At 33.3% G+C, this 21220-nt stretch overlaps 1 protein-coding gene across 1 annotated transcript in view; it reads right to left on the reverse strand.

Moving 5' to 3' along the window:
• Positions 1-1841: 1841 nt before the first annotated feature.
• LOC128192556 (neurogenic locus Notch protein-like) overlaps positions 1842-21220 on the reverse strand; it is a 90743-nt gene continuing 71364 nt past the window's right edge. The window contains exon 59 of the mRNA XM_052865340.1: positions 1842-2440. Coding sequence (XP_052721300.1) covers positions 2401-2440 — 40 coding nt within the window. The 3' untranslated portion in view covers positions 1842-2400. The remainder of the gene's footprint in view (positions 2441-21220) is intronic.

Genomic DNA, 21220 nt, shown 5'->3' on the forward strand with positions numbered 1-21220 from the left:
TAAATTGTGCAAATATCAGTTCGAAGTTCTTCCAAACAGCTTTCGAATTTACCGAAAAGTTGGTACACGCATGCACACATCCTGGTTATATTGCCTGGTTATGTGTATAAATCAAAGTACTGAAGTACTGCCAGGAGTTGATTTTATCGATTATTATTTATTCTAATATCAACGATATGTTATTTTGCATGGCACGTAAATTCCTATAAGTATTTGAATTACGCACATTTTTTTAAAATATGAATTCTCTTACAGGAATTTCGTCAAAACCCAATATCAATCAAGTTGTGTAATATTCAAAGAATTATTTCATCAAATTACGTATCAGTAATCGAAATAGTTATGAGAAATTGTATGGATCCAAGCATAATTGAACTCTAGCCTCGTTCAACCTGACTCTCAACTGTATCCATTAATCTCCGACAAGCAAGAGAGATTCTCCGCTTGTCGGAACTATATTGAACTCTGACGTAGGAATACATAAAATGTACGACTTCAAAAATATCTAAATTGTTAGTACCATTTAAAATCTTACTATCTACAAGGTATCTCTAAATGACTTCCTTTAAAAACAGTGCTTATAAACTCATTACATCGAATTTATTGATTAGAACTAAACGTTGTCAGCGGTGTTGATTTGTGCTTAGGTCCAAACACTGTTTCACTTTCGGTTTGCCTGAATATCCTTTACTTTGATAACCCTGCACAATAATTTCATTTTAAAAAAAAGCGACAAAAAATGGGCGTACTAGTAACCGATAAACAGTATTGGCTGCGCTGCGTAATAATACATAGCATGTGTTATGCATTAAAAAACATTGGTTTTAGAATGCTGTTTTAAAGTCTAGAAATTGGAAATAATATAAATATAAGTATTAAAGTAATAAGGAATCATTCTTTGAACATTAGGAATTGATAATTTAGGTCAGAGCGTGGTCAAATCTATCATAAAGCCCTTCGAGCTTTATTTGATTTGAACATGTCCCGGCCAAAATCACCTGAGACTAGTAATACTCAAAGACTGATTCCCTATTCTTCAATTAATTCTATTCCAAACCGGTATTTCTTTTAAGTATGGCGTTATCTCACGGTTTGGTGATGAAATGAGATGAAAAATGCAGATATATGTTAATAAATCAGCATGCTCATTGATTGATAGCATTAGTAAAACAAATATTGGGAATTTTGCGCAGAAACCCGTCGAAACAAATCTGTATATCCTGCATGGTATTTTTTTGTGAAAATACATAGTAGTTCTTAAATATTGTGTTTCTATCAATGTAGGAATTCTAGCAAAGCCGATAAAGTAAGGTGTCTTTTGGATTTGTTACATCTGTTACCATGGTTACAGCAACAGCTGTGACAATATGTCCCTCCATTTTTGTTTTTACGCCAGTTCACTTCATTTACCATTTCGCCGTTTATCGCCGATCAATTGATCGGCACATTTCGTCGTACGCCGATATGGGACAAATGAAGTCCGCCCCGTTTAATTTGTTTTCCAAAACATGAAATTTGTTACCACAAATATGTTATAACCGATTTTAAAAACCGAAATAACGAATTAAAACTTTGAAATAACGAATTCAAGAATTCGTTATTTCAAATTTAATTTGTTAAAACAGATTTCAAAATTTGAAAGAACGAATTCAGCGAATTTGTTATAACAGATTAAATTCGTTATAACGAATTCCTAAAATTTGTTATAACAAATTTAATTCGTTATAACGGATTCAACAATTCGTTATAACGATTTAAATTCGTTTTAACAAATTCAAGAATTCGTTATATTAAATTCAAAAATATTTTTTGATAGGTCCTAAATGGGCTTCCGTAAAAATATATTTATACAACTATTATATTTTATTCTTATCAAATTTGATCAAAATGAAGTTTAGATTAAATAAAAGACGTGTACTATAGTATGTTCACAGAAAGAATAATTGTTTATACAAACTTTAAATTTCAAACAATCTGTAAAAAGAAAATAAGCATTAACATCCGTGTATAAAAGAAATGGTCCTTTTTTTAAAAATGCAATTTTCTGAGAATCAAATTGTTGATAATTGAATTATAAATTCATTAGAACATATAAAAAAAACTCCTTTCAAATGAAAATATTAAACATGTAAAACACAAAAATCAAAAACATGTAAAGCTCATCACATTCATTCATCTTTCACTCAAAAGATTAACTACAAAATTGAAAAAAATCAACGACAAAATTCAATACGTCATTAAGAAATAAAGGTAACATGTACGTAGCTGCAGCACAATAAACAATTTTAAGTTGTGAAAATATTAATTATATATAAAATTAAACGTAGTTCATCGTAATAAAATCAGACATTATTGTCAATTTTATGCACATTTTTATACGTAAATCGAGGAACTGATTCATTAAATAAATGTTTTAAGTTCATACTTACTTATAATTGGACTGTAAAAAAGTAATGTTTTTAAAGAAGGAGTTAAAATCAATAATTAAAAGGAAAGAAAGAGGGAGAAACGTACGCTATACCAATAGTAAAAACTGTTCGAAAACTTTATTATCGACATTGACAGTTTATAAACCCACAGTAAAACATTCTTATCTTATCAAAAGATAAAAGAGGTTCTTACATGCAGGCCACTGTGTAGTTGTTAAACTCATGACACCTGTATCCAGGGGAACACACGCTCTGGGAATTCATAATGGAACATTCGTCAGTGGAATTGGTGATAATAACTGAAGAAATGGTGTGACAATCAACATACTGAGAGGATTTGTTTTATTTAGACAAGAAGTCAATCAAATAAAGCAGCAACACAATTGTATTTTCATCAAGCGGTTAAAATTTCAAGTTTTGAGGGGAAAAAAAGATAAAATACTATACAGTAGTTATTTGGGACAAGTCTAAGTTGAATACATTTCTTATGCCAATATTTTTTAAAGAAATGTTTTGAAAAACATCGATCTTGCAAACTGCAACATTTAACAAATAACAACCGTCTTCTTAATAAACGACATGTATTGTTCAACATGTAATAACCAATTACAATTCAACTTTACAAAGACTGAGATTTTGAATTTAAGGTTGTGTTATTTCGAAAAAAAAAAGATGTGACAAATTATGCAGGTTTTACTATTCTCACCGGTGCCAGCAGACGAATTGAATGATGCTGATGTTACGTTGACAACCTCGCCGGAGTAGTTGACAAAGGCTAGACCGTTCACAAGCTTATAAACAGTGTCCACGACCTGAACCTTGTATACAGGATCATCCGGAATAATGAGATCAAAGTCAACAATAAGACTTCCCTTGCTTTACAAAAAAAAAATTAAGTTATTATAGTTATAAAAAAAGATTGAGCGCTTGTTATTTCATGTTTTCTGGATTTTGATGAGCCCGGAAATTGTTATAATAAATGCTAGTTTATAAAATCTGAAAAAATAACATTTTCAAATATATTCATTTTAAACAAAAAGGAATTAAAAACCCCAATTCCATCATCAAAACACGATTTAAAAAAGTGACGCAAGCGAAAAAAGAACGACCACGATCCATTTATTTGAGACACCTTACTACATTGAGACTCATACGTCACAATGTGGCGGTTTAAATGTTCTGTTATATTGTTTGGATCATTTGATATCATATTATCACACCCAGTGGTTAATTATAAAGTATCGAGTTTGTTAAAGGTAGATCAAAAGTTTGAATGCGCCTTTAGATTTTTTTCATATTTACTTAATTTAATTTCTGAAAATCATTATATTTCATCCAAAATTGCACATTTTTTCGCTTCTTGTGCATCATGCTATCTATCATAAATCAACTAATTTACGGCTGGTTTAAGAATCTATTTCAATGTGTAAAGAGCCATCTTAAGTGTTGGACATTGAACTACAATGTGTTCGCTCAATCGTGAACTACCTCTGTAACAGACTGAAAGGGCGTCAAATAAAATTATATCAGTTATTGCAATACAATAAAGTTAACAGTGCACTAACAATTTATTAACACAATCAAGGTTTGAAAAAATTACATATTTAATTTAACGCCACTTATATTAGTTTGGATGGCTTAAAGTAAAACACACGTATTTCCTTCCTCGCTTGCTAGTCGAGTTAAACAAAATATGGTTGTTTAAACATAACCATAAAACGTAATAAATGCATGTGTATTAATCAAAGTACTGAAGTACTGACGGGAGTTGATTTTATCGATAATCATTTACACGTATTTAAAATCAACTTATCTTGCGTGGCAATTAGTTTCTAGTCTGTATTTAAATTACGCACTTTTTATTATAATATGAACTTTTATTAGACTTTCCAGACAAGAATTTAGAGAAACCCCATATGAATCATGTTGTGTAATATTTAAAGATAGATTTCAAACTATGTATTAGTAATCGAAACAATTCTAAAAATTGTATGGATCCATGCGCTATTGATATTGAACTCCAGTCTCGTTCAACCAGACGCTCAGCTGTCTCCGTTAATCTCCGACAAGCAAGAGAGCCTCTCTGTTTGTCGGAGATTTACGGAGATAGCCGAGTTTTTGGTTGAACGAGACTATATTAAATTCTGGCGTATGAATACATGAGACTACATAAATATCTAAATTGTTTGTATTATATAAAATCTTACTATTTTCAAAGTGTTTATAGATAAGTTTCCTTGAAAAACAATGCTTCAGCATACATTACATCGAATTTTTCTATTATATTCAAGAACTAAGACTTGTCAGCGGTGATGATTTGTGCTTAGGTCCAAACACTGTTTCACTTACGGTTTGCCAGAGTGACTGCATAGGACAGTTGATTAAAATCAATTCCCAAAAATTAGACTTTAACAAGCATAACAAACCAAAAATATCACAATCATGTTAAATGCACACTTTATTTCGAGTTAGATGTTTTCAAATTCAAGACAAGATTTTACTGTACTTAATACGTAACGCAAGCAAACTTTTACCTTTCTTGTTGAATTCTATTTGTTTTATGTTTGAAATTCATAAGAAACACTAATGCAGTTTATCTCACTTAATATTCATTTTTTTGGTTATTGTTCATATCTCGTTTAACCATATGTTGTACGCTTTCCCTGAGCAAAGCTTCGAAGCGCAAAAAAGCATTGAATGTATGATAGCTTCGCAGAATATACGTTACTTAAAACAATTTTATATCATATATCAGACCACAATCTGGCAGCTGGTATTTATAATGAAATTCTTAACTTAAAAAACCTACGATACGATCAACATGATGGTATAGAACAATTCAACATGAAATATACGTACCGTAGACTAAGTATGATCACTGTAGATCCTGGTATCGTGGAATACATTTCTGTTAACTGCAAATATATAGATATATTTACAGTTTTCAGTGTCTTTGTCTGTGATACCACTACGAATCCATTTTGACATTAAATATTATGAAAACATCAAATATGGTCGGTCGGGATCAAACCAATCCTAAAGCTCTTAATTAGGTTTTATGAGTTTTGATCAGCCTGACCGTGTTTGATCACCCCATATTATTCAAAGAATGATTCTTAAAGTAGACAGAAAGTAGGTAGACAGACAGAAATATATTTATAACGATTTTATACTTACGGCAATATGTACTTTACTTTTAACGGTGTTGTAATCAGTGCTTGAAGACAAATCTTCTGATATTGTTACGTCTATTTTTAATTCCATTGTGAATTTCGTTAAATATGATTCTAAAAAATATATATAATTTTAGTTTATCATGATATTTATGAACCTGTTTAAATATATTCTGTAAAAATGAATTTTATTTCTATGAAAATGACAGAAAGCAAATTTACCAGTAAGACTACAAATGACATAAAACTACATAAGTTTGATTCTCAGTGTTGAATATTTCTTTATCTCAATACCATACAAATATTTTATGTATTTGTTATAAGATTATGTAGCTGAACTTCGAGTGCTGTCAACACTAAAGAATTTTACATAAAATCTGGCGGCATATACTTCAAGATAATAGATGCCAAGTATCCTCAATAAGATACAATTTAACTATATATTAAAAAGAGCTATTTCGAATACCATCATTGATTATTAAGTTTTTGTTGCATGAAATAAAAGGACATCATATTTTGGATGAAATTCATTTTATACCTGTGGAGCAGGTAGTTCCATTGAATTCCACGGGACACTGACACTGAAATCTATTAATCAACTCAATACAGGTTCCGTTGTTCTTACACGGGGAGGGAGCACAAAGTATAACGTCTAGAATAAAAATAAGGAAAAGTAACTCCTGCGTTGCAGAAGCATAAAAAGCACAGCAATAAGATAGCAATAAATTAAAAAATCTTGTATGTAGTATTTCGTATGCAGGTCGTAATGGTAAAAACATTGCATAAAACATGATTTGTGGTACATGTACATGTAATTGTTCATTTTTTTTTTAATTTTCCGATTTAGTTATTATAGTCTGGATATTTATATTGATGTCGTCAATTAATTTGCCTCAGACTGTCTCTGGTAACTGGTCTCTAAAAATGAAGTTTATTTATCGACAATTGCAATTTTACAAATGTGAACAAACCAATGTGATTGTGTTTTAGAAAAAAATTGAAAGGTATGTAAAATAACGACATCTACAGCAAACTGTCAGAGAAAGTTTTGGTATTGAATATTTGCATCGAATATGTTTGAACAATAGGTTAGTAAATCCCCATGCTTTAATGTGCCGTATATCACGAGTTTTATGTATATATGAGATCTGTAGCTATACGTACATGTACTAAGTGTCAACCCCTATTTACAAATATTTCTATACCATATTCTTAAGAGCTGAAGTTAGAACAAAATAAATATCAAGTTTTGTAAACGTCTATCGTGGGCAGGAAAAAAAGTTAAAATAGTTCAACAATATCATGAGTTAATGATATATTTTTCCATCATCAGATATGGAGAATTTGTATTTATCAACATCATTTATATTGCAATTGAACTTTATGATCTATAGAGGATATCTTTATTGTGTGATTTTATATTTGCTTTATCAAACGAATTGAAATTGTGTATATATTCGCGAGGCTTGCCGAGCGAATATAACCATTTCATTGAGTTGAATAAAGCAAATATAAATTCACACAATTATTGATGTTCTATATATCTCAATTTGATTTATATTATGAAGCTTTTGAGATAGCTCCTTATATGGCCACCGAATCGATTTTTTTCAAAAGTTAAAAACGATGATGCAACGTTGTGTTATGCGGTTATTGTGATCTTGTACAGTACAATTTAGTACGTCATATCGGAGATAAATCTAACTGTTTTAATGTAAAGTTTCACTCAAATAAAGCTTGAAATAATCTTTCAGCTATAGATATTTTTTCTTAGAGCTTAATCACCTGATTAAACTTGAATTAAGTTTGTTGACATACACAAAGTTGCGAATGTTCGTTAGTTTGAATTACTCGAACGAGGAACAGTTGTAGATGTTTTATAAAACAAACACTAGCCTAACAATTCGGAATTGAAAATATTGAATATGGATGCTTACTGATGGTGGAAAAAAGTCTTAAGAAGCATTATTTCGGTAAGTTCTTGTATATAAACACAACAAAAGCGTTCTATTTTCATCGCGTCGTCAGAATGAACTTCCTGATAAGCTAATGTGATTTGCAGTTTTATAAACTACACAGTGGCGTCGGAAGCAAACTGAAAGTGGGGATGAGAGGCTAAACTTATCAAAAATCTTGACAATCAAAGGAAAAGGCTATTGGCTACGGTTATGTATAATTTGCAATAAAAGGGGGGAGGGGGGTGCTCCCCCTTATAGTCCCCCCGGTTCCGACGCCTATGCTACACAGTTATGTGTTATCCTTCATATTTTGTAATTAAAATCTTTGACAAAATCTATTTTATATCAATTTTTGGGAGTAAATAAAGTTATATTTAAAGTACTAGGGAATCTTCGAAAATAGGTCACTGAAGCGTTGAAGCGAGGGGCTGTCAAAAATAGTTGGAACCGGAAGTATTTGATATAGCATCATCCGTTTGATAAAGCAAAGGTTTATCACACGGGTAATATACACCACACGTATGAGATAATATATGTTTATCTAGTTAAAGTTCAATCAGACAAATAACTATAATGAAATTCAATTTAAATATACAAAATAACTTTGTAAAAACATAAACACTATCAAGAATTAAATCATATCCTAAATTACCAAATTCACAGTCTGTTCCATCTGTACAGTCACATTGGTATCCATTAATCAGATCAATACAAGTTCCATTGTTCTGGCAAGGTTGAGATGCACACTCATCAACATCTATTGTTGGAAACATAAAAAACATTCACTATTTCGAACAAAAGTATTGGTAAGGTTACATTTATGTAAATGAAAAGGAACACTCCTACTATATGCCGAAGTAAGATTACTTATTAAATAATGACTCTAGAAACCACAAACCTGCTTATTAAAAGGAAAAGAGAAAACAAAACCAATGAGTAAGATTAAAAGAAAGAGAAACTAAATCAATCATTTGACTAAACAGAACTATTACCATTCGCAAATTTTTTTTTTGCTTAAAGCATATGTTGTATATCTAAGAAATTCAAAAATATAAACTGTCAACGAAATAACAAGGTTAACCTTTTTGTACCAGACCAAGCTTTCCTTACAAAGAAACGTATACCATCGACGCTACTTAAAAAAGATGTAAAGAACTACATACATGTATCTTAATTTACCAATTTCACAGTTCGTTTCATTTAACCCTTCTGTATAGTTAAATTGGTAATCATTGATCAGATCAATACAATTTTCGTTGTTCTCACAAGATTGTGATATACACTTATCGATATCTATAATAAAGGAACGTATTCTATGTTTATCACTTAAGGCTAACAATATGTTAACATTTATGTTAAAATCTATTTGTTCTATTTTTAAAAAACACGAATATTTTGCATTCTTTATTCTTACTGTTATCACAATTTGTTCCATTGAATCCTGCAACACAATCACATTGGTAGTCGTTAACCAGGTCTGTACAAGTTCCATTGTTTTGACAAGGTTCTGCTTGACAGTCATTGATATCTGTGCATGTTCAAATAATGTTTTATTTGTTTAAACTGAATTGAAAACTATTAGTACTTTGTTATTTGTTAATTGTTTAATAATTGCATTTCATATGTTGATTATAGGAGTTTTTCGGTTATCCATTTAAATATTGCAGGCATAGAAAACATATTCATAAATAGAACCATCATTAGCAATTCTATAATTAGTTTTTTCATACCGTTTTCAGTATTATTCATTGATTGATTATAAATTAAAGAATTATAATGCACCCTCTTTATTAGCTTTATTTACACTGAATGAAACGGTTGGAAAGAATTTGTTGATATTTTTTTTTATATAATTACATTTTAAATTATGAACCAAAACGTACTTCAAATAAACGCAATTTATTTCTAAAGCCATTATCAAGAAGTAAAAACATATTCCATGCCAACTGACCAATTTCACAGTCCGTTCCATTAAACCCGTCTATACAGTTACATTGGTATCCATTAACAAGATCCATACAAGTTCCGTTGTTCTGACAAGGTTGAGAAGTACACTCATCCATATCTTAAATAAAAAACCATGCTTTATGCTATGACTTAAGGCTAGGACTAAGTTAACATTGATGTTAATATCTACTTGTTCATATTCTAAAAAAAAACACGTATGTTATTCTTTTATAGTGTTTACTGTTTTCACAATTTGTTCCATTGAATCCTGCAACACAACTACATTGGAAGTCGTTGACCAGGTCTGTACAGGTTCCATTGTTTTGTCAAGGCTCTGGATTGCAGTCATCGATATCTACAAAGTACAAAAAATGAGTGAAACAAAAAGTTTTCTACAATTACATGTTCCTGATGTCTGTTCTATATACACTAGATTTGTATTTACTTTTATATCATTCAATTCAAAATTTAGATGAAAAATATTCTTAATCAATTCAGTTTTCTTTAAATGATCACAAAAATTTGATTCTTTAAAAGATTAACAAAACGAAAGATATATCCCGACTAACGCATTGCGCAGTTTGTTTCATTAAAGCCGTCTGTGCAACTGGAATGAGAGTACCAAACCCCCGGATGATTACATCAGAGAAAAAGTTATAGAACGTTGTAATAAGGAATGAATGGGTAGGCGTTAGGCGATTGGCTGAATTCAGGTATGTGACAATTCTCATTTTGTAGTAAAATTATTAGTTTTTAAAATAAATGATGGAATGGGGGAATATTTTAAAGAATATAGCAACACTAGGAAAACTTGTAGGGGTGGGGGTTGATTTTTTATGAAGAGTGACATTTACTGCCGATCGCTGTAAGTTGTAAACAACTGCAAATTTGACCTATAAACGCCACGGGACCCTATAATTTTTTTGTCATTTCCTGAAAGGTCTTGAATTGAAGTTTCAAATGATACCAAAGATTTGACTGAAACTATTATAGTAAAGTACTGAGAGGTCATAACATTTGTATGGAGTTCTATGGGAAAATAATTGGTAGGCTTTTCCCTATAGAGACCCTATTTTTTACATGTTTTCTTTCTTTAAAGTCAAACAAAGGTCAATATTTCACGATTATTTGGACAGACTTGACATTTCAATACACTTGCAGTAAAATTAGTTCATTAAATTTAAGTTCTAAGATGGGAGTGGCTGTAATTTAAAATTGAGGGGGACTGGAGTATTGGATATGTGTAAAGAGTAAAATTAGAGGGACCAGGAAAGAAGAAAAAGCAAGAAATATTGGTTTGAATTCTAAATTAGATAATATTTTTGTTGATTACATGTGTAGCAATTCATTTTTGCAGTTCTTTGCTTGTTTTTTCAATTTTAAATTCATATTTAACTCATAATTGATGGGCTCAATTAAGGTCTGCTGATCATCTGTCATTAGAATTTGGACAAAAATTATGTTGTAAACAAGGTTTTTTATTTTGTTTTTCTTATTTTTTGTAAGCATCATATTTGCAATGCATTAAAAAATGTCTATTCTTTTCAAATTGATGACCTGATGCTATTTAATGTCAATTTAATGTCATCTTAATGTTTATTTTTCAGCAGATTTTCATTGTTCGGGTATTCTGCATCTGGACCAGCAGAGTGATTTGGATCTAATACTGCCTCCCATGCTTCCCAGCCATCCACCTAGAGGAGTTCTGCAGTCTTTTCCCTCGCTTAAATGGTCTTGACCTGAGTAAGGTTGATGTATAAGACGGTCTCACCCACACGCCCTGAAACTACAGCAGTTGTCAACAGCTAGTGCCTTCACCTGGTAAGTTACCATGTTTCATTTTTTTATCCCTAGATTTGTGATTGTGAGTGTTTAGCCAGGAGTACATGTTAATCATACATATGGTCAGGAATGAGTGTCTCTCACCCCCCCCCCCCCTTTTTCCTCCACCCACTCCTCTTTAGAGAGGGATGGGGAGGGGAGTGTTACACATGTTTATTGCACATGAAAGGGAAATTGGGGTTATGACACATTGGACTCATGTCAGCCTAGTATGGGGTATATGTTATTGGAATGATTATGTTTTATGAGTTTAGTAGGGGCATTTTGTAAAGTTTTCATGGTTAAAACTGCTTGAAACTGTCAACAGTGTCCATTGCAAGATAGCAGTTTTTAGAGTTACTTCCCTTAGACTAACTGACTGAGTGATTCAGAATTTCAACATGATGTAAATCTATTTATTTGGACTGACTGTATGTAATTTTTGATGAGTTACTTGAATTATGTTATGACTGCATAAATCACATTTGGCATTACATGTTATTACATGTATTTACATGTAATAGTGTTTATTTATGTACCCCACCCTTGACAGATCATTAAATTCTGTATTTCTGTGTGAAATCAGAATGTATATATTTTATTTGTAAGGAATATATGAAAAAATTTGATGTATTAACATTGTTTTGTGCAATGAATAACTTATAACTCTGATTTTTCCTCATTCGTGCACTAAGGATGATCTCCACTGTTCAGCCGCCTCAGCTTTGGAAGATGATGGTGGCAGGGCGGCGGGGTCTTTTTGCCCCATATTGATGCTGTCGGACAGACGGTAGCCATCTGATTCATCACGATGGACATTCTTCTATATAATGAAGGTAAACTTTTCAGCATACTATCTTCTGTCTCTGTACTTGGAGGCGCATTTTGTGATTTGACACTAGAATAGTTACTCCTCTTGAATTTTGACATTGGCAAGAACTTGGCCTTTTCTAGATTTAATTTTCAATAATTTTACAATTAAACAGTTCTGTTCATTACCCCAGGTACCTAGCTCTAATATAATATCGAAATTATGTCCTTTTTCGTTTGCTAGAATAGTGTTATAAAGAAAGATAAGGGGGGCACCTGCTAGTTCTGTAAGCTGCATTACACTGGGGGGTGGTGATATTGTTCGCACATGCTCAATCAACAGGAAAGGCCTGATTAGAATTATTTGGCTTATTAGAATCAATAAGGGATGATTGTTCATGATATGGACATTTTTTACCAATTTGTCAGTATAAAGCATGTATATTTTGATTAATTTACTAGGATTTCATCAATTTCCGAAGGTTTTCTTAAAACCTGGGTAGAATCTAACCTTATTAGGAAATTAATAAAATTTTGACATTTTATCATATAGATAATACCAATACTCAAAAACAAGTAGTAAACAAACTATTTTATTGATTCCAGGCACTAATTATATACAAATATATTCAGAGGTCTGAATGTCATTCACTCCCTGTAACGCCAGCATCTGCAGCATGATGTCATCAATTGAGCTAGTGACAACATCCATGACATTGAACTCATGGGACTCAAATTTCATACATAAACTCAGGTAGGTCTAAAGTCTTTAAAAAATAGCAAATCGACTAATTCTGAGGTAGGTAAGATTGTAAGTATAGGAATGAGAGTACCAAACCCCCGGATGTTTACATCAGAGAAAAAGTTATAGAACGTTGTAATAAGGAATGAATGGGTAGGCGTTAGGCGATTGGCTGAATTCAGGTATGTGACAATTCTCATTTTGTAGTAAAATTATTAGTTTTTAAAATAAATGATGGAATGGGGGAATATTTTAAAGAATATAGCAACACTAGGAAAACTTGTAGGGGTGGGGGTTGATTTTTTATGAAGAGTGACATTTACTGCCGATCGCTGTAAGTTGTAAACAACTGCAAATTTGACCTATAAACGCCACGGGACCCTATAATTTTTTTGTCATTTCCTGAAAGGTCTTGAATTGAAGTTTCAAATGATACCAAAGATTTGACTGAAACTATTATAGTAAAGTACTGAGAGGTCATAACATTTGTATGGAGTTCTATGGGAAAATAATTGGTAGGCTTTTCCCAACTACATTGGTATCCATTGATCAGATCTATACAAGTTCCATTGTTCTGACAAGGATGAGATGCACACTCATCCATATCTACATGTATAGTGAGAAACGTAAAATGCATTCATTACTTACAACAATATAATGAGGAGATAACATTTGATTTTTTTCATTTCTGCAAAAAACAAGAATATACAATAAATTGATTACTATTTTCACAATTTGTTTCATTGAATCCTGGAAGACAGCCACATTGGTAGTTGTTGACAAGATCCGTACATGTTCCATTGTTTTGACAAGGATTTGGTAGGCATTCATTAATATCTGTGTAAGATCATAGAGTAGGCCAATTTACAAATTATGATTTCACGAAGTGAAGAAAAAGGTGTTTTGTCCTAATATTTCCCATTCCTTCTCATGTATATGTAAGGAAGGAAAAGAAAAGGAAACAAACCGTCTGTCGAAGTAAGATAAGTTAGAAGTATAAAGGTTAAAGGAGCTACATGTTGTAAAAATAAAAAATAAAAAAAAGGAGAAAAACTTCAAACTAATAGAATAATCAAAAGGAACAGAAATGAAATCGATGTTTCTTTACATTATGAAATTATGTTTATAAGGAGTAAGGTTTTTACTAGAATCATATCTTGTATATGTTGTTTATAATTTTTAGTTGTTTAAATAATATAGCTGCCAACGAGATAGGGACATCAGTTTTTCTCTTCTATACCAAGTTTTCTTCAAATAAATTCGTATACCATAGAGTATTAAAACATATATCAAATACGACAAATCGCAACTGACCATTTTCACAGCTTGTTCCATTAAACCCGTCTGTACAATTACATTGGTAACCATCGAACAGATTTGTACATATTCCGTTGTTCTGACAAGATTGAGGTGTACACTCATCCATATCTTTAATAAAGCAACATACTCTAAGTTATCACTTAAGGCTAAAAATGTGTTTACATTGATGTTAAAATCTATTTGTTCATTTTTTTAAAAACACGAATGTTTTGCATTTATGGTGCATACTGTTTTCACAATTTGTTCCATTGAATCCTGCAACACAACTACATTGGAAGTCGTTGACCAGGTCTGTACAGGTTCCGTTGTTTTGACAAGGCTCTGGATTGCAGTCATCGATATCTACAATTTTAAGTACAAAAAAATGAAAATTAACCAAACGTTTTTCTACAATTACATGTTTGTGATGTCTGTCCTATATACACTAGATTTGTATTTACTTTTATATCATTTGATTCCAAATTTAGATGCAAACTATTGATATTTAATTACGGTTTCTTTAAATGAACTCAAAGTATTTGATTCTTACTTTAAAAGACTAGCAAAAAGAAAGATATATCCCGACTAACCAATTGCACAGTTTGTTCCATTAAAGCCGTCAAAGCAATAACATTGGTAATCATTGATCAGATCAATACAAGTTCCGTTGTTCTTACAAGGATGAGATGCACACTCGTCCATATCTACATGTATAGTGAGAAACGTAAAATGCATTCATTACTTAAAAAATTATTATAATCAGATAAAATTTGATTTTTAATTCATTTCTGCAAAAAAACAAGAATATACAATAAATTGATTACTATTTTCACAATTTGTTCCATTGAATCCTGGAAGACAACCACATTGGTAGTTGTTGACAAGATCCGTACATGTTCCATTGTTTTGACAAGGATTTGGTAGGCATTCATAAATATCTGTGTAAGATCATAGAATATGTCAATTTACAAATGAATGATTTCACGAAATGAAGAAAATGGTGTTTTGTTCTAATATTTCTTATTCATTCTCATATATATGTAAGGAAGAAAAAGAAAATGAAACAAACCGTCTGTCGAAGTAAGATAAGTTAGTAGTATAAAGGTTAAAGGAGCTACACGTGTACATATTCAAAAGAAAAAAAAAGAGAAAACCCACAAACTAATAGCATTATCAAAAGGAACGGAAATAAAATCGATGGTTTTTTTTCATTATGAAATTATGTTTATTAGGAGTAAGGTTTTTACTAGAATGATATGTTGTATATGTTGGATATAATTTTTAGTCGTTTAAATAATAGCATTTATTTTCTTCAATAGAAAATAGGTGCCTTTATTTCACGGGAAAATATTTGAATTACTGTATATTGTATGCAAAACAAAAATTAAGTCGGGATCGGTTGGGGGTCCCCCCCCCCTTTTCAAATTATTGGGATCGGGTTCGTCCTTTCAAATCATCACTCTGGGCTGAAAACATCCAAAAAAGGTGGGCAATGTATTTTTCAAAATATTAGGCTCATTTTATGCATCTGTCAAAATATAATACTGTAACATCTTAAATTAATCTTTTTTCTATGCATATTTCATTAAAGTTTGATACGTAAAGCAAATTGTTGATGAGGATGGTTCGGATTGTACAAATGTAGATTACAGTTCGTCTGCATGCTCATGAGAGCATACAAAATATTAAAATTTTAGAAAATTATAAAAAAAATTATAATTATAAAATATTTTAAAATCTGTTCATGAGCGAGAGATGCCACCTAAGAAAAAAAGGAACCAAGCGGGGCCGATAGGGTCACGGTCAACCAGAACCATGCGGACCAAGAGGAAAAGGATGGAAGCGCAGCACGGACCGTCCCAGGCTGCTGAGAACCATGTACAACAACATAGTCCCTCTTGCAAGGCGGGGCCATCCCAAATTCACAATGTACCGGGGCCATCTCAAAGTTACAACGTACCGGAGCCATCCCAAAGTCACAATGTACCGTGGCTATCCCAAAGTTACGACGTACCGGGGCCATCCCAAAGTTTCAACGTACCGGGGATATCCCAAAGTTACAACGTACCGGGGCCATCCCAAAGTCACAATGTACCGTGGCCATCCCAAAGTTACGACGTACCGGGGCCATCCCAAAGTTTCAACGTACCGGGGCCATCCCAAAGTTACAACATACCGGGGCCATCACAAAGTTTCAATGTACTGGGGCCATCCCAAAGTCACAATGTACTGGGGCCATCCCAAAGTTTCAACGTACCGGGGCTATCCCAAAGTTAAAACGTACCGGGGCCATCCCAAAGTTTCAACGTACCGGGGCCATCCCAAAGTTTCAATGAACCGGGGCCATCCCAAAGTCACAATGTACCGGGGCTATCCCAAAGTTACACCGTACCGGTGCCATCCCAAAGTAACAATGTACCGGGGCCATCCCAAAGTCACAATGTATCAGGGACGCCAGCAGGACAAGAAACAGGTACATGTATGAATGCATGTGCTCTAAATGTTCCTTTACAAAATTGTCCTTTGCCAAAAGAGAGTTTTAATTTCAATCTATCGAGCAATGTTTCTCAAAGTCTCAAATCTAAGATTATCATTTCTGCTTTTATTGACTTGGCCCTGCTTCTCGATAATACATCCCTCCATGAGGATGCTGAAAAACAAATATGTTTCAATGAAAAGGGGGAATTGATTACAAATGGGTTTTCCAAAGCTAATGCTAAGATCAACTCAATTAGCAAGTGAACAGATGCTTTTATTGTATACAGCTGTATATACACTACTGCCCACCCAAATTCATTTCAAGGGCTACTATAATACATGCACGATCCCAGATTAGGGGCCTCGCGATGTTATGAGGGGGACAATGGTTGGAAAAAGTATGATGAGCAGTTTAGGCAAAGGCAAAGTGTTGATACATCAATCTCATGGTCATAAATAGATTATGAATTATGGTTGATGTTTATGCAACACAGTACTCAACCCCGTACAATCACTAGTCTTACAACTGCCACGCACAACAAATGCTACAATTGTAATTTCAAAGGTAGCTGCGATAGGCTAGACTGTCAATACATGCATAAATGCATCAGATGTGGGGAGGGTCATCCTCAATACTCTTGCCCCCGATCAAGTTCTAGCTTTCAAGCCCAAAGGGGGACCCATCCACCACAGTTTAGACCTCCAGGACAGAGTCGTCCCCGTTTTCAGCCTCCCCTCCTCATCTCTAACTCATTTCAGCAAACTTTTCGACCCTAAAGATTTATGGGCCCTAGGAAGAACACCTATTAAGGTTCAGAACCTTTCAAAGTACTTGGATTAGTACCCAGATGTTAGGGCAGCATGTTTTCTTAGGAATGGTTTTGCAAAAGGGTTTCAGTTAAATTACACTGGACCTCGGTTACATGTCACATCCTAAAATTCAAAGTCAGCTTTACAACATCATGATGAATTACTAGATAAGGTTTGTAAAGAAATAGAACTTGGTCGTATAATGGGTCCATTTGATAAATTACCATTAGCCAATTTACACTTGTCGCCAGTAGGAGTTGTTCCAAAATCAGATGGGGGTGGCGCATGATTACTCATTTATCATACCCAGAGTCAGGTGGAGTAAACTTTTTATAGACCCTGAATTATGTACGGTTCAATATGCTTCATTTGATGGGGTGGTTGATATGATATCAAAATTGGGAAGTGGGACCTTATTAGGAAAACTAGACGTCAAGAGTTCATTTCGTCTCATTCCTGTTGATCCAGCAGACTTTGATCTATTAGGTTTTTCGATTGATGGGCTTTATAAGTTGTAAAATATGGGAGACATTTGCAACTTTTCTGCATTGGCTAACACATTATAAGACATGATTAGATACTTTAGATCATTATTTAGATGATTTTATTTTTGCTGGTAAGGGGGGAAGTCAGGACTGTGCAATTCTAATGACACAGTTTACATCACTGACCAAAGAAATTGGAGTACCATTAGCTGAAGACAAAACTGCAGGCCCTACTACACAACTACATATTCTTGGGTTTTGAAATTGACACATTGGATATGATTGTTAGAATCCCTGAAACAATTACACATTGTGATAGAGTTGGTTGAAAATTTTTTAGGTAGAAGTAAAGTTACTCGGCAAGAAATGCAATCATTAGTAGGTACTTTGAATTTTTTCTGTAAGGCAATTAGGTCAAGTAGTGCTTTCATTAGAAGGATGTATGATTCTATGTGTGGTTGTTTTAAACCGTTTCACCATATAAGGCTCTCAGCCGGAATCAAAAGTGACCTCAAGATGTGGCTTATGTTTTTAAATAATTTTAATGGCATAACATATTTTCCAGAGTCATATTGGTGTGATTTAAACATTTTAGAATTTTTTACTGATAGTGCTGGATCAACTGACATGGGATGTGGGGCATATTTCCAGGGTAAATGGTTTTTTATCCCATGGCCTAACCATTGGAAAGATCAGGATATAAAGAGGGACCTGACATTTTTAGAGCTTATCCCAGTGGTAATAGCAATAGAGTTATGGGGTCATGATCTACAGAATAAAAAAGTTTCATTCAGGGTAGATAACTAACATTGGTTAGTGTTATTAATAAGCAGTCTTCAAAAAATAAGCGGGTGATGGAATTAGTTAGACATTTCGTGTATAGACTAATGTTGCAAAATGTCCTATTTAAAGCTAAACACATAGCTAGTATTGACAATAACATTGCAGACTCTCTCTCTCTCGCAAGCAGTGGCAGCAATTCAGGAAGTTAGCACCAATGGCAAACACTTTTCCAGAGCCAATACCAAGACAATTAGTCAGCATGATCTACAAGTTCAAATAAACAATTTATTGGCGGCATCTATTTCAAAAAACACAAAGACGTCATTTGAAACTGGATTGAGAGCTTTTGGAAATTTCTGCCTTGACCTTGGGTACCAGCAAATCTGGCCTCCACCCCTTGATCATGTGGTGCAGTTTATTGCATATTTATCCTGTGAAGATTACACTTATTCTAAAGCTAGGGCATGTGTATCGGCTATTGGTTTTCAGAGTAAAATTTACAATATTGCAGACATTACAAAAAACTTTATAGTGAGTAAGCTTCTCGAGGGTATGAAAAGAATTAGGAAAAGCGTTGATTCACGGCTACCAATTACATTGTCTTTGCTTACAAAAATTGTTCAGATTTTGCCAGCAATTTGTTATAATTCCTATGAAATAAGGTTATTTAGAGATGCTTATGTATTAGCCTTCCATGGGTTTTTAAGGGTTGGAGAATTTTCTTTGTCAGTAGGCAACAGCGTACATTCAATTCTACAAATATCCGATGTATAGTTTGAGTTAAATTTCTCTAGCGTCTTTATCAGAATAAGAAGTTCAAAGTCTGATCAACATAGCAGAGGTGTAACAGTGGCAATAAATAAGATTGGTGGTATTTTATGTCCAGTTGGGTGTTTAAATGATTTCTTGTTAGTTAGAGGCAAAAGTGATGGCCCACTGTTTATACATTCAGCATGTTTAGGAGGCAGGGTTTTAACTAGGTATCAGTTTTCTTCTGTGTTGGAAAAGACGTTGAACACCATTGGGATACAAGGGAGGTTTAAGGCTCACTCCTTTTGAATTGGGGCAGCTACAGCTGCATTTGAGGCTGGTTGTTCTCCAGAAGCTATAATGGCAGCAGGTTGCTGGAAATCTAAGGTGTACAAATCATATATTCGTTGTCCAGTCTTAGGTTCATGTCAATAGCTGCTAAGTAGCATTGAGAGAGAATAGGATATCACATTAGTAAGATTACATGTTTTCATTGCTGAAATATTTTTCCCATATTAACTTTCTCAAACTATTGCAGAAATTGATGTTAAGGTCTGGTGTGTTTGCTCGTCAATCATAAACATGCGTTTACTGAAGCACTATGCAGAGCTGGTGGAACCAATTTGGGACTAGAGAGACTGGGCATAAGTATATGGTGGCAGGGTTATTCTGGATTGAAATTTCTACATCTTAAGAGCAAGCTGCATTTACTCAGAGAAATTGAAGCTGCTCCAGACTTCCTGGTAATTCATGCTGGGGGTAACGATATTGGTCTTAAACGTATTCCATTATATGAGTTGATTGAAATTGTTTGTGATCACTTAGAAATTATTAAACAACGATTTCCTAATTCAGTATTGGTTTGGTCTCAGATACTTCCACGTAAAACTTGGAGGTATTCGCAGGATGTTGCGGCAATGAACAGGTCCCGTGTACGAGTAATAGAGCAGCTGCTCTGAAAGTTTTAGTATTAGGGGGTTGCTACATCAAATACCCAGACTTGTTGAAATTATTCAGTTTATAAATATAATAATATAATAATAATATAAATATAGATAAACCCTTGCATATGAGTTCTTTTCATTGACTTTTGTTGCGTTTTTTTGTGTTTTTAGAATTGATGCTCAGATGGGCATTTTGACATTAATCAGTTGTTGAGACCTGATGAGGTTCATCTCACTGAGTTGGGTTATAAACTTTTTCTAAACAACATTCAGGGGGGACTAGAGTATTTTGCTCTAAATATTGGACGTGTTTATTCTAACTAATTCTGAATAGGCGAGATTGGTCGGGGGTCAGTTGATTGATTCCCCCCCCCCCAAGTGTGGGATGACTGCGAGTTTCCTTAGGCAAACTATAATATTTATGATGTGTTGATTGTTGATGAATACTTGTTGTGACTTTTGTTGAGTGGATTTGCCCAGATGTTGTCAATGGCATCCAACATTTCATTTATGCCACGGCCAATACTCGCCAAATAAATCTTTAAACATAATATTTTTGGGGGTAATTTTTCTCTGTGTAAATAATAGCATTTATTTTCTTCCATAGAAAATAGGTGCCTTTATTTCACGGGAAAATATTTGAATTACTGTATATTGTATGCAAAACAAAAATTAAGTCGGGATCGGTTGGGGGTCCCCCCTTTTCAACTTATCGGGATCGGGTTCGTCCTTTCAAATCATCACTCTGGCTGAAAACATCCAAAAAAGGTGGGCAATGTATTTTCAAAAAA

Source organism: Crassostrea angulata, chromosome 1, assembly GCF_025612915.1.
Source record: "Crassostrea angulata isolate pt1a10 chromosome 1, ASM2561291v2, whole genome shotgun sequence".
Classification (NCBI taxonomy): Eukaryota; Metazoa; Mollusca; class Bivalvia; order Ostreida; family Ostreidae; genus Magallana; species Magallana angulata.